Here is an 18,392-nt window from a genome sequence, read left to right as displayed (position 1 = left end):
ATCGTTTAATTAACAAAAGTATGTCAGATGATTTCTGTATTTTATGCCCTTTCACTTGTTTCAAGAAAGAAAATCACATTGTGAATGTGGAAAGATGAGTGTTTCTGCGTAGAGATTTTTTTTTTCAAACCAGTCAGGCATAATTTACAGATACAATCTAGAGTTTGGTTGAATGTTTTATGAATTTTGTAATGACATTGCTCTCTTAGAGGTGGTTTCAATACAAAGATTGTGGAGGAACAGTACACAAATTTAGATAATGAGATTTATGCTTAAAGTAAGTGTTCGAAAAGGATGCTATTTCATTCAAAAAGTAACCAGAAAGTATTTGTGTAAGCAACACTCATTCCCACGTGTCCACGCTACCATATGATTGCTTTTCATGTTGGTAGAAAAAACTTCTGAAGGATACACGATTTGCTGCAAAGGTATTACAACCCGGTTAGCAACACCTGTCACAATTGTAGGTTTGGAAAAACTTCTTTAAAGATTTTCGTGTGATTTAGTGAAGTTCTGTGGGTTTTAATAAAGGTAATATGTGTGACGTATATTCCTCTTTTAATCGTGATTTTTTGCTTCACCTGCTTGTCTTTGTGTCGCAATAATCATGTTCTTTTGTAAGTGAGCATCAGTTTTTAGATCATGTAGTCCGCTCGTTGCTTTTTGTAGCGTTATCTTGAGTCATTTTTCCTTTGCTTGTGTCTCAAACTCCATTGTCTTTCAGGGTATGTTTTCCTGCTATGTAGGTCCATGATTTATGCGCACCCGTTGTTCGTTCTAGAAACTACAATTGAATGATGCTGAACATTATTTTGATATTGTGTGACTAAGTTGTTTTTCAGTGCATACTTATTAGAAATTATAGTGGATAGTCATATATTATTTTGAATGTCTTTGTATAATAATAAATTATTGTAAATGCTGAATTTTGAACTCCTGAGAACTAAAATTTGCGAAATATTTTCTAGTGTTGGTAGTGGAACATTAATTTCTCAAAATCAAGCATACAGTTCTTATTACCAAAATTGTACTTCACTCCGAAAATAAAATTCTCTCTTAATGAGGAAAGTGGTGACTCCCTCGAACTATTTAACGGTGTTGAATACATGTGTCCCATTATTATTATTATTATTATTATTATTATTATTATTATTATTATTATTATTAGTAGTAGTAGTAGTAGTAGTAGTAGTAGTAGTAGTAGTAGTAGTAGTAGTAGTAGTAGTAATAGTAATAGTAATAATAGTAGTAGTAGTAGTAGTACCACCACCACCACAAGACGGGGTAACTTTGCACAAAATATGTATATATATATATATATAGTTTCACAGTCCTCTCTTTGTAAAACCATGAATTGCAAAGAGGAAATTGCAACTGCCACCGTAAGATAGAACATCTAACTGTAATTTGGCTATAATGTTGGCGGTTAACATCAGTTCTAATTACCTGGACAGTGTGTTGTTGTACACGCCGACAAAATTTGAAAGATCTCACTTACAAGAATTTCCGTCAAAGTTAAGTCAGTTTCGTAGAATACTACTGTGTATAATGGGACTTTAAAGCAATAGTTGAAATTGAAATGTGAAATATTTTAAAAGTTGTAGAAAAAATAAAACTGAGAAAGGGCGGTCTCAGCCTCTAATCGTGGTTACTTTGCACAGGTCCAAAATAACCCCTTAGATATGAAATTATTACTACTGGCACCTCCTACCTTCTAATTTTAGGTAAATTTCCTATTTAGATAAATCCTGGAATGGATTTCTTGTGGGAAAATAAATTACGAACAGTGGCGGATCCAGAAAATTAGTTTGAGGGAGGGGAAGCTTGAAGCTTATACGCATAGGAATGACTAACAGTAGATTTTTTTTTTTAAAAGAAATCCTGCAATTTGTGTGGGCTTCAGCCTGAAAGTCCCAAACCCTGTAAATCTTCCACTGATTACGATTAGGATGATATTATTTTACATAAAGTTGGCATTTTTATTGGACATATGCTAAACTATCAGAATGTGATTCCTGTGCCGCTACCAGAAAATCATAATCTTCTTTACAAATTTCGATAATTCATACTAAGTACTGATACCAGTACCATCATTCTAATATCAATATTTGTACTCTGCATGCAGTTTTGTGTGGAAAGTGAAATGTATAAATACTGGAGAGAAAACATTGCACAGAAACATTATGTTCGATGTTGAACATACTTTTTTGTATGTGGTCCAGAGTATGGGGTTACTATTTATATTTCAATAACTGTAGTCATACTGGATGTTTACTAATGCACTTGCACGAATCTTTTCCTTATACAGTGCGTTCCACGAATAATACTAAGGCCCGCCTCCTTAAGAAACCAAGACAGATAAAAACATGAAACCTTTTGTAGCCTTCAAGGGATATAAAAGACAACATTATGCTGATAAGGAGAATCGCTCATGAGGGAGCTCAAGGAGGTTGAGTTGATTTTAGATTAGCGTCCCGTTCAGCAGCGAGGCTATATGAGACGTGGACCTACTGATTAACGTGGAATCCGAACCACATGAGCTCCCGCCGGGAATCGAACCCGGGTCTCCCACGCCAAAGGCGCGTACGCTTTTTTTTAATTTGACTAGCCGTAGATTTTAGTCTTAGGTAAGTATAGTCTTAAATGTTCCTTCGTTTAGTAGACTATGTAAGTCACTTTCCGCAAATGAGATATTCTAAAGTGTGAGAATTGTGTAGTTTGGCATAATAACTAATATTTGTATGAGAAATTTTTGGCAAGTGAAGTATATGCACTGAAATTATTGAAAACACATGGAGGTGGCCAGAAAACAAGGAAGATCTGAATTGTTCTTTTGGTGATGCTATAAAGAAGCTCGTTTCATTAGCATTTGTTGGTTCACGAGGACAAATTTACTGTCATGAATAAGTACCGTGTTTACTCGCGTAGTAGTCACCTTCGATTAATAGTCGCACCTTAAGTTTGAAGTAAAGACATTCGCCAAAAAATTTCCCTGCATAAAAGTCACAGTCTATGGAATTTTTGTGTTTGTGAATGTGACTCACTTCGAAATTGTTTATCTTGCGCGGATCCGAGCGAAAGAACGTTTCGTGCTTACTGACACGTAACATCGTGACCCATCTGTCGATAGAGATCAAGCAAACTACTTCCAGCGTCCATTTTATGTTGATGCAATGCTGCTATATGTATCGAAATTGGGAATTGTTTTGATCATAGCGATAATTAAATGACAGCTTTCCTCGTGTAATACTGTCAGTTGGATTTTCCCATTAAAAAGTTGGTACAAAAAGTTCGACTATTACGCGAGTAATTACACGGTATTCTAGACTATTTACTGTGCTTGGCAAGACTGCAACAATGCAATTCTCAGTATCAACATAATTTCTCCCGCAGTATATGTTATATAAGTGTTTCACAAGGCCACACGTCTAACAATCCTACAGTTTTGAAGTGGAAAACGCTCACTGTAGTTCGTGAACTTTACATGTACATCATTTCTTTGAACCTCACTCAATACCTTCTGCGCTTTAGCCAGTAATTCACTGCTATCACAACACAAGGTTTGCAGAATCGCCGTTCTGAGGAACAGGTTTTTCATGGTTTCAGACATGGTAATGGCAATATATTTATCGTAGCGAGATAATTTCGAAAACCGCTACAAGTTTCATCCTCGGTCGCTGCAAGAACGAAAATCAGTGGTTATGCTGAATTTACATATTTACTAGCCCATAACTACCTTTGAATAAAATGCAAGTCATAATTTGTTGCCAACAAACAATTATGTCTTATTTGTCGGCCACAACAATTAACGTTGTATTTAATGTTGGTTGTGAACTAGCAAACTACAGTAGTTCAGCGTATTCATAAATGTTTGTACTTGCAGACTTTCGAAATGATCTCACTGAGACAAACACGTTTCCATTTTAAAGTTAGTTATATCGTTTAATTAACAAAAGTATGTCAGATGATTTCTGTATTTTATGCCCTTTCACTTGTTTCAAGAAAGAAAATCACATTGTGAATGTGGAAAGATGAGTGTTTCTGCGTAGAGATTTTTTTTTCAAACCAGTCAGGCATAATTTACAGATACAATCTAGAGTTTGGTTGAATGTTTTATGAATTTTGTAATGACATTGCTCTCTTAGAGGTGGTTTCAATACAAAGATTGTGGAGGAACAGTACACAAATTTAGATAATGAGATTTATGCTTAAAGTAAGTGTTCGAAAAGGATGCTATTTCATTCAAAAAGTAACCAGAAAGTATTTGTGTAAGCAACACTCATTCCCACGTGTCCACGCTACCATATGATTGCTTTTCATGTTGGTAGAAAAAACTTCTGAAGGATACACGATTTGCTGCAAAGGTATTACAACCCGGTTAGCAACACCTGTCACAATTGTAGGTTTGGAAAAACTTCTTTAAAGATTTTCGTGTGATTTAGTGAAGTTCTGTGGGTTTTAATAAAGGTAATATGTGTGACGTATATTCCTCTTTTAATCGTGATTTTTTGCTTCACCTGCTTGTCTTTGTGTCGCAATAATCATGTTCTTTTGTAAGTGAGCATCAGTTTTTAGATCATGTAGTCCGCTCGTTGCTTTTTGTAGCGTTATCTTGAGTCATTTTTCCTTTGCTTGTGTCTCAAACTCCATTGTCTTTCAGGGTATGTTTTCCTGCTATGTAGGTCCATGATTTATGCGCACCCGTTGTTCGTTCTAGAAACTACAATTGAATGATGCTGAACATTATTTTGATATTGTGTGACTAAGTTGTTTTTCAGTGCATACTTATTAGAAATTATAGTGGATAGTCATATATTATTTTGAATGTCTTTGTATAATAATAAATTATTGTAAATGCTGAATTTTGAACTCCTGAGAACTAAAATTTGCGAAATATTTTCTAGTGTTGGTAGTGGAACATTAATTTCTCAAAATCAAGCATACAGTTCTTATTACCAAAATTGTACTTCACTCCGAAAATAAAATTCTCTCTTAATGAGGAAAGTGGTGACTCCCTCGAACTATTTAACGGTGTTGAATACATGTGTCCCATTATTATTATTATTATTATTATTATTATTATTATTATTATTATTATTATTATTATTATTAGTAGTAGTAGTAGTAGTAGTAGTAGTAGTAGTAGTAGTAGTAGTAGTAGTAGTAGTAATAGTAATAGTAATAATAGTAGTAGTAGTAGTAGTACCACCACCACCACAAGACGGGGTAACTTTGCACAAAATATGTATATATATATATATAGTTTCACAGTCCTCTCTTTGTAAAACCATGAATTGCAAAGAGGAAATTGCAACTGCCACCGTAAGATAGAACATCTAACTGTAATTTGGCTATAATGTTGGCGGTTAACATCAGTTCTAATTACCTGGACAGTGTGTTGTTGTACACGCCGACAAAATTTGAAAGATCTCACTTACAAGAATTTCCGTCAAAGTTAAGTCAGTTTCGTAGAATACTACTGTGTATAATGGGACTTTAAAGCAATAGTTGAAATTGAAATGTGAAATATTTTAAAAGTTGTAGAAAAAATAAAACTGAGAAAGGGCGGTCTCAGCCTCTAATCGTGGTTACTTTGCACAGGTCCAAAATAACCCCTTAGATATGAAATTATTACTACTGGCACCTCCTACCTTCTAATTTTAGGTAAATTTCCTATTTAGATAAATCCTGGAATGGATTTCTTGTGGGAAAATAAATTACGAACAGTGGCGGATCCAGAAAATTAGTTTGAGGGAGGGGAAGCTTGAAGCTTATACGCATAGGAATGACTAACAGTAGATTTTTTTTTTTAAAGAAATCCTGCAATTTGTGTGGGCTTCAGCCTGAAAGTCCCAAACCCTGTAAATCTTCCACTGATTACGATTAGGATGATATTATTTTACATAAAGTTGGCATTTTTATTGGACATATGCTAAACTATCAGAATGTGATTCCTGTGCCGCTACCAGAAAATCATAATCTTCTTTACAAATTTCGATAATTCATACTAAGTACTGATACCAGTACCATCATTCTAATATCAATATTTGTACTCTGCATGCAGTTTTGTGTGGAAAGTGAAATGTATAAATACTGGAGAGAAAACATTGCACAGAAACATTATGTTCGATGTTGAACATACTTTTTTGTATGTGGTCCAGAGTATGGGGTTACTATTTATATTTCAATAACTGTAGTCATACTGGATGTTTACTAATGCACTTGCACGAATCTTTTCCTTATACAGTGCGTTCCACGAATAATACTAAGGCCCGCCTCCTTAAGAAACCAAGACAGATAAAAACATGAAACCTTTTGTAGCCTTCAAGGGATATAAAAGACAACATTATGCTGATAAGGAGAATCGCTCATGAGGGAGCTCAAGGAGGTTGAGTTGATTTTAGATTAGCGTCCCGTTCAGCAGCGAGGCTATATGAGACGTGGACCTACTGATTAACGTGGAATCCGAACCACATGAGCTCCCGCCGGGAATCGAACCCGGGTCTCCCACGCCAAAGGCGCGTACGCTAACCGCTTAGCCACGAGGGAGCTCCGGAGCTCAAGGAGGGTCACAGGGGGTAACTCCAAAATTTAAATAGCAACCCCCCATCGTATGGTACCTCGTGTGAAAGGTAATCACATGTAGAGACCAATTCTGGAAACTGCATGTCGCTAGCGTGTCCCTAGCCACCATAGCGACCATTTGTAAAGTACTGTCAGAGTGTGTTCCATGCATAACACTAAGGCCCGTCTCCTGAAGAAATCAAGGCAGATAGAAACATGAAACCTTTGGTAACTTTAGGCAGATATAAAAGACAACATTATGCTGATAAGGAGAATCCTCCATGAGGGGGGCCCAAGGGGGTTACGGAGGGTAACTCCAAAATTTTAAATAGCAACCCGCATCGTGTGGTACCTTGTTTGAAAGGTAATGACGTATACAGACCACTTCTGGAAACTATGTCGCTAGCGTGTCCCTAGCTAACATGGCAGCCATCCGTAAAGTAACTGTCGAAATGTGTTCCACGCATAACCTTAAGGCCCGCCACCTGAAGAAACCAAGGCAGATAGAAACATGAAACCTTTTGTAAGCTTCAAGGGACATAAAAGATAACTTTACACTGATAAGGAGAATCAGGGGCCAAAGGGGGTTACGTGGGATAACTCCAAAATTTTAAATAGCAACCCCCATAGTGTGTACCTCGTTTCAAAGTTAATCACATGTAGAAGCCAGTTCTGGAAACTGCATGTCGCTAGCGTGTCCCTACCCAACATGGTGGCCATCCGTAAAGTACGATCAAAGAAACATTGCAAAGCTGTAAGCAAAGAGAAACATGGTACCGTTTGAGACATACTATATTAATGTAAGAGATACTCGAAGTGTGCATCGCCCACCTCCTGGGAGTAATGTATACGTTGTATGAACTCCTCTCGAACGCAGATAAAAGTCATTACCGGCATGGAATGACAGGCATCACCTATGCATTGGCGCAACTCCGCAATGCTGTTGTGCTGTGTGCGGAACGCCAGTCTTTAAGTAGCCCCAGAGAAAAAGTCGGGTGAAGCAAGATCTGTTGAACGTGCTGGCTATTCAATGGTGCCGCGACGACCAATCCATCGTCACGGAGACACACCGTCTAAATAGTCACGTACAAGGCGGTGAAAATGGATAGCACAGCCGTCATGCTGAAAAACAGGCCGAATCTCTCCAGATTCTTGAGGATTCTCATCTGTTAATATTCCATCGATGAAGAGGGGCCCGATTATGTGATTACCGGAGATACCCGCCCAGACATTTAGCGACTGTGAGTGTCACACTAGTATCGGCAGTTATGTCTGTTGACCTTGCCATTCAAGTAAAACGTACTGTCATCGCTGAAACACGCGTTGGTCATCACAATGGTTCCATGCGCTAATGACTCACATATCTGCTCACAAAACTCGAAATGCATACCGGAATCATGTTCACTTAACTCCTGGACCATACGTAGTTTGTATGGATGGAAGATATGTTTTTTTTTTAAAAAATATTCTGTGTGTCATTGTGCGTGGCACACCGCACGATTGAGCCACCGTTGTTATGGACTGTTGACGATGCACAGTCAGCTTCGCCAACACTCGTATCTGTGTTCTCTTCGTAGCAACACTAGGGTTTAGACGCTTTGGGATATTGGTCACTCTGTACGTCGTAAAGAATTCGAATAATAAATGGCGTGCAGAAGAAACACTAATCGGGTTGCGCACGTTTTGTTCATTCAACAACCGTGCAGTTGCCTGTAAGAACGATTCGTAGCTCCAAAGAGTAACACAATTTCAATTGTCTGTTCAAGAGACCACAGTAAGTCTGCAATGTAGGATGGTCAAACGCACCACCACAAACACACGTGTACGGCCTTCAGACCTATACTGCTACGAGTTGTAATGTAGCACACTGTTGGTCGGAAAATCACATCTGATAGTAGTGCACGAGTAAACAGAGTTACTTTGCTGAAGTACGTGTGTCCAGCACCAAAGAGGCATCACGGGCAACTCGTCCTCGTGAAATACATCTCCTCGCCGAAAGAGTAGCAGTTCGACAGTTGCGCAGTGGTAACGCGTGCGTTCAGTTTATGTGCGGTCCGGGGTTTGAGCCTCGGAGGGTTCATTTCTCCGTTAATATTATGGTACTCTCTTTCCTATCCTAGGGGGCGCGGTGGCTCAGTGGTAGAGCGTTCACCTCCGGTGCTTGGGGTCCCTGGTTCGATCCCAGCTCGCGCCGTGTGGACTTTGTGGTGGACAAACACCGTGCTCGTGGGTTTTTCGGGGTTTTCTCGTTTCCTCCCACTTTCTTCATTCCACCATTTCATTCATTTCTCATCATCACCGTCTCCTTTAGCCTAACCGGCATAACTGTGGGACGTAAAACTAAAGATTTCATTTCACTTCATTTCTCTTTCCTATCCTTTCAGTTCAATTTGCATGTGATTACCTTTCAAACGAGGTACCACACAATGAAGGTTGCTATTTAAAATTTTGGATTTACCCCCGTAACCCCCTTGGGTCCTCCTCATGGGGGATTCTCCTTATCAGCATAGTGTTGTCTTTTTGCCCTTGAAGGTTACTAAAGGTTTCATGTTTCTATCTGCCTTGGTTTCTTTAGGAGACGGGCCTTAGTGTTATACATGGAACACACTTCATCAGTACTTTACGGATGGCCGCTATGTTGGCTAGGGACATGCCGTTTCCAAAATTGGTCTCTACATGTGATTACCTTTCGAACGAGGTACCACACGATGGGGGTTGCTATTTAAAATTTTGAAGTTACCCCCGTAACTTTCCTTAAACTCCCTCATGAGTGATTCTCCTTATCAGCATAATGTTGTCTTTTATGTCCCTTGAAGGTTACAAAAGGTTTCATGTTTTTATCTGCCTTGGTTTCTTCAGGACACGGGCCTTAGTGTTATTCGTGGAACGCAATGTATATCTAACTATTATATGTTCGAAAAGCAGTGTTCTAAGTTACATGCGATTTTCTGTTCAGTTCCTTACATCTGGTGCAAAGTAACCCGTCTTAAGGTAATAATAATAATAATAATAATAATAATAATAATAATAATAATAATAATAATAATAATAATAATAATAATAATAATAATAATAATAATAATAATAATAATAATAATTATTATTATTATTATTATTATTATTATTATTATTATTATTATTATTATTATTAATAATAATAATTTATTTTTTTATAACCCATTGATGTATCTGGAGAATTATGTTTCTCTTTTTTTTTTAATGAACTGGAATTTTAATGGTTTGATTTTACTGAATTCTTCAAATGTATTTAAATGTCATTTGTTAAATAAAAAAAATAAAAAACATGTGAAATTTAATTTGAATAATATTAAATTGCAATTAACATTATGCAAATAAATTTTGAAAATGTCAGTGATATTTAATTAGACTTGAAGAAGAAATCAGTAAAATAAAAAACAATAAAATTCCATATAAATCAATGGGCTAAAGCACAAAGATGGCATAGGTACTTAGCATCGTGTATTAATCTACTTATAATAATTTTTGTATCAAGATAATAATTGTGTCAAAGTTACTGATATTGCATATTTGACGAAGTAGAAGTTTCTAAATGGACTCATATATTTATTTTATTTTCTTCGTTTTCATGATTACTCTTAAAATTTTCAATTACTTGAAATTTGTTGTATGCATACCTTTATAATAGGTAACGGTTATTCAGTGCGATGTTTAAATAAAGGAACTGTAAAAACACAAAGAGAGAAGGAGTGCTTGACTGGACCGGAACTCGAATTTGTTATCTTACGTGCTACGCAGTCCGTTCCATGAGCGGCCGTATACTTTATCATTCTTAAAGTCGTCGTTTTTCCATTCAGGTCACACGGCTTGTACTACAACTACGTGTTTTGCTTGGACAATTCAGTGTCAACATTCAGAACACCTCTGACGGTTGTATCATATTAACAACTAATTTTTAACATTAACTTACTCCTCTTTAGCTTCCAATTCAATGTTACACAGAGGAAAGGTGCATGACTGGACTGAGATCGACATACGATGCCGATGCGTTAACTACTACACTACCTGGTTTGTTCCCAGAACAGCCATACACTCTCTCATTCTTGCAGTCGTTGTTCTTTCACAGGGAGTGGACTGGGTAGCTTGCTGGGTAACGCATTGGATGGTATGCCGAAAACCCTGGGTTCGAGTCGCGGTCCAGTCATACACTTTTTCAATGTATGTGTAACATTGAATTCGCACCTGTAGAGGTGTTAAAAATCGACTGTTTTCTCCATCCGTTGGAGTACGTTTGTTTTATCTTGGCACACTTGCCGCCAGTGTACTTGGTTGGCCTTTGAAGTATTTTCTGCTAGCACTCACGTGAACGTTTTAGCCCAATAGATGTCTTATTGGCTTTGTCGTGTAGTCGACGTTAGTTGTCAGCCAGTGCATCAAATGAGGTCATTGGTATTTGGCGGGTATTTGGAGTGCTTAGTTGCCACACGTCAACAAGTGTGATACAGTGATTTGTGAGTGGTGTAGCGTTTTACTATGTTTCCTAGCGTATTATAACTCTCAACTTAACCGTGGCGTGGCAAGAACGTGTTGCAGACAGATCCACCTTGTAGGCGGGAAGCGTGCCAAGTAAAAGCAAACGTACTCTAACTCTGTAAAACTGTTTTCATCAAAATGCTCTGTTCCAAAATTTTAGTACGTATGTTTGTTATACACTAACCTTATAAAAGTGATAAATAAATATTCATGCGCCAATTCTCGTATTAGCATATGTAGAACAAATTTACGTCTTAAAAGATATTCATTTTAAATGTAGGTTGATGTTGAACTATAAAAGGAAATTAACGTATTAGGTATGAAATTTATTGCAGTGACTACAGGTTTTATAGCAATTAGCCATTTCTCACAAAATATAATGTTAACCTACTAATCTCAAATCTGGACAATAGTTGATCATACTTAAATTTGTTAGGCAATAATAATAACGCAGCTGAATTGCGGTTAATATATCTAACAGGAAACTTCAGAATAGAAGTATACAAGAAAAACAAAAGCTTTTTTCTCATATACTTTTCTTTCTTTTATTATTATTATTTAAAGTGTTTTTAGGTGTTATGTCATCATCTTATGTTCGAAAATGATATAAAAGATATGTATATTATAATCGGTGTGAAACTGGCTTAAATTCATCGTTAAAATGCAAATTCACTCACGCGTCTAGTGCCCCAAGAATTAATAAGGCAAGTATATCAATGGTATCTTGAGTGTGAAATACTTAATTAACATGCACAGGTTCAATGCACAACTCATTCACATTTGAGTTTTTGTATAGATAATTATTAAATATAGTAGTTTTGTCGTGTTTGTTTATTTCCTATGACTTCACCGTTCCACGCAGTCGTGAAGATTTATCGGTTTTCACTCTTATTATTAACGCTTATATAGTTCATAAAAAGAGGAACTACGCTCAAAATATTATAGAAAACCTTATATTAAAAGTCTTAAAGATAGAGATGCTCTGTTGAGGTAGGTGTGAAGCAATTATGTTTATATATATATATATATATATATATATATATATATATATATATATATATATATTTGTTTATTTATTCAGGTTATTCGAAATACAACCTATACAATGCTGTAAAACGTGATTATTGTGTCGATAAAGGGACCGAAAAATTTGATGTTAGGTTTTTATGGCACTTCATGTCAGATATGATTTTCAGTCTTACACTATTAAAAGGAATGAGTAATACGAAGTCCGTCAGAAAAGTGTATACGCACACTAACCAAAGAAAACTCCACATTATGTGTTAGTATTGTACTTAATTATACTATACATGCTTAACACGTATTAAAGTAAAGCACAATACCAGTTTTCCGTTCCTGTACAGTTACTGAAAGTGTTACCATGTCCGAAAACGGAGGACTTGTAGCTGCATGAGGCCTTCCACATCTTCCCTTTTGTACATCACAAATGGTACCATACGTCACAAACTTGTCATACAGACATGTAACTGTCATGTGTGTAGGAGCTGTTGTAGTTACATGTTACGATCATTTAGAGTACCGACATCTATTAAGGAAACACCATACTACATATTGTAATGATAATGCAATTCGACTTCGAAAACAATATTCATATAGTATCTACTAAATTGTGTATACATATTTTGACGGTATTGTAATTAATATTAATATTTCTAAACGTAAAGCGAGTTAATGTAAGTGAAGGGTATTTAATGAGTTTTCAGTCACATTCTGAAATTACGATGTTTTGAAACTAATCTAATATTGAAACCAGAAGTGATAGAAGGGTAAAAGCTGAGATGAAGCCTATTTTTGGTGGGACTCTGAATTCATACCAAGTAACATTCTTCTCTAGCTCTTCCTGGTTTTGTTCTGATACCTGTCGACATAAAGACGGATGGAGCAGAAATATTCTATAAGATTTCCCATGTCTATGCTTAATAATAAATAAAAAGTAAAGCTTTATACCTCATAATTGATGTTTAAACTTTTATGGGTTAATGTTTACTTCATTTCACTTGCAACTAAACTTTTCCTGTATGTGTCTTGTGAAGTGGTATGTGCTTTGTGATTTCGTTAGAACAAGTTGATTTATGTTTGCTTATGGGAATGTTGCGAAGTAGCACTCCTTGCTTCTTATTTCAGAGTTCAATATGGTGACAAGGTAAAGTGAGATGCAGGAAAAGATGGTGCCTATGTTGTTAGCCAAAAGCAACAGATTTAAAATACTAGCGGTTGTAATTTCATGTCTGCTGATATGGATGTTTTTGAGTGGGGTTCATGTAAACCAACGAGATAATGTAAAGGCAAGTACAGTATTTATGCATAGTACAGAAAATTGATTCGTCTATATGTGTGCGATTTCGACGCCTTACCTACCTTAGGAAAAAACCACAAGACCACTATTAACTACCATCGATGTGAGCACCATGTATCTTGACAATAGCCCGGCACCGTAACTTCCATTGTAGGAGGCTTCGTTGAACTACAGAAACAAAAATCTTGAGCCACCCTTAGCAGGGTTTCCAGGGGCCAAAGACATTGATGACACAACGCGATGCAAGTTCTCTTTTCAATAGGCCAAACTCACAAAAATCCATGGGACTGGCATCAGATGATTTCACTGGTATGTCCGGGAAGGAAATACCCTGGCCACCAGGGTCTGACGCCATCTGTAGCAGAAATTCCCGTGTAGAACGGGATATATATGATAAGGCTCCACCCATGCACATGAACTTGATGTATTGCATTTCCATACAAATGGGGCGGTATAATATGTTGCTGGTAAAATGCGCAGTTGATTTTCAGCTTTTAGGGACCTGTTGAATTGTTAACTTGTTAACAATTAGAAACCCGGTCGAGAAACTTGTTCTGCACTGACAGATGAAGTTAGGAGTTTTTATTTATTTATTTATTTATTTTATTTTTTATTTTTATTTATTTATTTATTTATTTTCGTCTCGTGGGGTGTACGTTACGACTTGAATGTTGCCACAATCTGATAGATAACTCTATGCTTCATCGAGGGTCGTGGTGGGTTTCCAAAGCACTGTGTGCGTGGGTTTCCTCGGTTTTTTCCGTTTCCTCCCACTTTCTTCATTCCGCCATTTTACTCATTTCTCATCATCACCGTCTCCTTTAGCCTAACCGGCAAAACCGTAGGGTGTAAAACTCAAAGATTTCATTTCATTTTTCTATGCGAGTGTGGCATTTCTTCATCGAGTGTGGCAACAAACTTCCAGTTTTCTCCGGATAGATAGCGCTCGTAGAGCCACCACCTACAGTGAGTCTTTCTCTCCCTCCGATGGGACTCAGTAAGGACGTGTCCCCGACTTCTAAGCACCATCAGGAGCTTTAATTTAATATGTAGGTTGCGGTTCACAGTTAACTGTGCAACGTGCACTTATCTTGCCACCACACGTTGTGTAGAAGAGTTTTCCTGCAGAACCATTTGGCGCGACTTCTGTGCTACAAATGGAGTCGATACACACCACAGTACACTGTTGCTTTCTACTCTCTTTACTGAGTGAACGAAGTGCGGGAACGTCCTGGAGTTTATGTCGATTAATTTTGTTCTTGATAATCGTGGACCCCATTGCACGTCTATTTTCCCTGCACTGTTTTTAAATCTGTGTCAAGGAAAACTTGCGGGAAAAGTGCTACGACGTAGTTTTCCAAAAACATGTTCCTTTTGGAGGCATGATGCATACATCACACACATCAACTTGGCGTGATACTAGAGGCCTTCGACTTTTTCTTACTGTTTGAATCACTCGGATTGGTCGATTGTATGAGCGTGGTTAAAGGTTTGAAATCGGGCACATGTAGACAGATCAACCTTCAGTCTTCTCATGCATGCTTTGGTGGTTGTATTTGTGTGTTTTTTAATGTAGTTTTACATTCCAATCAGTGAAAACTTTTGTTTGTGTACTTCTGAGATACGTAAAGATACTTGCTATATAACTTTTTTCTTACTGGTATCTAAATGTTTTGAAGTGTACGGTGTGGTCTTCATAACTTGTACTGTGCAAAATTTTTACTAGGTATTAGGCTAGCAAGCTGTCCCACTGTAACCGAGAGATTATGAATAAAGTTCTAAAGTGATAAGTTTTTCCATGATCTGCATGTCATCCTATGCAGTATATTAAGATCTACAAATTCTATAATTGATTGATCTTATTTTATTCATAAATACGTAATTCTATTATATATATATATATATATATATATATATATATATATATATATATATATATATATATATTTAATGAACGACCCAAACAATATCTCCCAGCAACAGCTTTAAGGAACTTAACTGACTCATAATAACAAATATTCACTTGGACTAAGCTTGATATGTCTCTATGCTATACTAATTGCCAAAAATTTCAGTGGAAACTCCATATTTCTCAGCAGCTTTCTTCTTAAAATACGTAGAACAAACTATCATATCACGTGACATCTATCATTATAGTTTAGAAGCATTTAAAAAAGAGTTTCTTCTAGTAATAAAAATATCTACAAATACCTCGATATTATCAGTAATAAAAGTTACACTCGTATAAGATTATCACTTTGAGAGTGAAAAGCAGATCTAATCTTCTACTTGTGAATAGCGTGATGAATTGAATAGATTTTCCACTGCTTTAGGCTTGTCTTAAATATCCACAAACTAATACTTAAAATTTTAACTTTCCACACTATACAGTTTTTCGTCCCACTTCGTTAACAATTAAGTTTGACTTAAATAATAGGGAGTGAGCCTGAACTTTGTGAATATGTAAGAAAATATTATATCATCAAAAGCCACATCTGAATTAGTTCGCTTACCAAACTCTTCAGGACTTATCTAAGCGTTTGTGAATTTCTACTACTGCTTTTTACGATATTAAAGTAAAAGTGCAAGAGTTTAAGTGCAGTGCAGGTCAAATGTGGCACAGTGTTGCCACATATTTTCCTGCGCAAGTAAGTACGAACAGGATAGCACAAGTCTGTAAATGGATTTTGTCAAATTCGATAGAGTTTCTTTATTATTGAAGACTTACAAAATGGATTTCAGAGTAGGAATTAAATTTTCATGCGGCATTCCTTCAATTATACTTTCAATTCCGGTACTCACAGACAACTCATTTTTGTTCGGTTTGTATGGATTTTCTTCTCGGTCATTACTTTTAAAAGACCACGTATGTTCTTTTGAATGTTCTTTCTTGTTCTTTCGGAACACCTTGTTAACGAAAGTGGTTACTCTAATAGCTTTGGACACATCAGATTTCTTAGCAAGACAGTAAAGTACACTACTTTTACAACAATCGCCTTTTCCATCCTTCTTAAAACTTTCCTTTGTGCTTTTTTCCTGATGACATATCGCCTATTATTACGACCTCATTAATCTGGAAGAAAAAAATATAAAAGTGGACCGTACCACTACACAGAAGCAAATTATAATTAATTTAAAGCAAGAAATACTGTATGAGAAATCGAAAAAAAAAAAAAAAAAAAAATTCGGGACACATCAAAAACATCAGAGGCACATGTCGCGTAATGGCTCTCACGGACTATCTAAACGTACAGAGCAGTGTTTCAAAAGTCATACAGCAGCTTCTAGCACATAGCAAGAAACTGATCACCGATGCCATCTTAATTATCATGTACTGGACAACAAGTTATTAGAACTGAAATGAAACTTAAAAGTAAAAGATGTGACTTATCATTGTTATGTCCAGATTTAATGTTCATATAACGAGTTACCCAGATGGACTTTAACATGTCAAAATATAGTAACCTTGTTTACGACAGCATGTCAAAATAGAGCATTATATCTATCATAGTGCTACGTTTTGTTCTTTCTTGCAGCTTTTTTTTTTTTTTTTTTAAATCCTCGTACTGTTTTGTTTGATTTATTATTACTAGTTTGTTATTGTCATGATAATATTATTTTCATTCCTTTAAAAAAAAAAAAAAAAATGCCATCTTCAGTCTGTGTTCTGACCATTGTAACAATCATCTCACATCGTAACACTGAAAGACATCAACAATGAATTACATGGATCTAAGGGGAAAACATTGATTTTACCACGTGTTAATGAACAATATTTCGACTGGTACAAGGTATTTCCAAAGGATGATCATACGTCCCAAATAATCGGGATTTTGTTCGCTTTTAGAACAAAATGTTGTCCCAATTAATGAGCAAATAACAGTATTTTGGCGCAGTTCTATCCTATAAAACACCATAATTAAGTGTTACTATAATATAGCTACACATTCAATATATAACTGTTTTGTTTTAGATTTTTATTTTGTGACACTGTATTGTAAAATTATTTATTAATTCTAAAATAAGCTTTAGCTGTTGAAATGTAGGATCACCCTAGCAATACCTGACGTAATAATTGAATAGTAATTCAGAAATAATTGTGATATATTTCTTTCCAGATACGAAATAAGAGATAAATGGAAAGGTACTAAAGATCCCAAATAGCAAATTAATCAGTCTAGTAGACGTGGAGCGTTCAAAACACCCCAATACGGTGCTAAACTCTCAATATTTTTAATTGGTTAAATGTAAAATTACTAATAATTAGACATAGTAACTTTTTTTTTAAAACGGATTGAAGAAGGTAGCTCTCAAATTTCTAACTTGTTTTCTCCTTTAACATTCTACGTAGGAAAATATTAGCGAATCTTGCGTTGCATGGCTTTTGCCTCCTCGTAGTTTCCCTTCGTTGCTTTCACACTGTGATTTTCTGTTCATTGTTTTCCCCCCTTAAGTCATTAGTCAAAATGAAAGGTGAAGAAATCCTTGGTTTTGTTTGAATCGGGAACAAAATCTACAAAAGTAAACACAATAAGAAATTATTTAAATTTACTTTTTAATTAATTTTAAACTGAAACAAAGTGATACTTGATAATCGAGAAAATAGTGTATATATCGGAGAAAGTGGTTGAGCTAACGTAAAGTCGGCCTACCCACTTCTGTTGTGCTTTAACTTCTCAGCGAGACCAGCACTAATTTTGGTAATCGAGCACTAATGAGTACTAATGCGGCAGTAATCCCTGATTCGAAAATTTTCGGATTCGGAGAAAGTGGTTGGGCTAGTGTAAATTTGGCCCAGCTACTTTTGCTGTACCCAAACTTCTCAATGAGGCCAGCACTGATTTGTAAGATTCGGGCACTAACTTCTGGCGCGATTTTGTTTTTTTTTTTTTTAATTTGGAGAAGGTTGGGCCAACTTCAAATACGTAAAAATTATTTCAAACCAAGAAACAGATACGAACTCATATTTGTTTTGGTATAGAATTTCGCTTAAATCTCG

General features: G+C 36.1%; 1 protein-coding gene across 4 annotated transcripts in view; it reads left to right on the top strand.

The window, feature by feature from the left end:
• LOC145680825 (putative protein-lysine deacylase ABHD14B) overlaps positions 1-18,392 on the top strand; it is a 54,332-nt gene that overhangs the window by 9,909 nt on the left and 26,031 nt on the right. For 3 of the 4 annotated variants that reach the window (XM_081751916.1, XM_081751918.1, XM_081751917.1), the window contains exon 2: positions 13,222-13,382. The exons of the other annotated variant lie outside the window; for it this stretch is intronic. In XM_081751916.1, coding sequence (XP_081608042.1) covers positions 13,251-13,382 — 132 coding nt within the window. In that variant the 5' untranslated portion in view covers positions 13,222-13,250. The remainder of the gene's footprint in view (positions 1-13,221; positions 13,383-18,392) is intronic. 4 annotated transcript variants of the gene reach the window in all.

The sequence above is a fragment of the Thermobia domestica genome, chromosome 3 (assembly GCF_964235325.1).
Source record: "Thermobia domestica chromosome 3, izTheDome1.hap1.1, whole genome shotgun sequence".
Taxonomy (NCBI): domain Eukaryota; kingdom Metazoa; phylum Arthropoda; class Insecta; order Zygentoma; family Lepismatidae; genus Thermobia; species Thermobia domestica.
The sequence above is the reverse complement of the archived record's forward strand: the minus strand, read 5'-3'. Positions and strand labels throughout refer to the sequence as shown.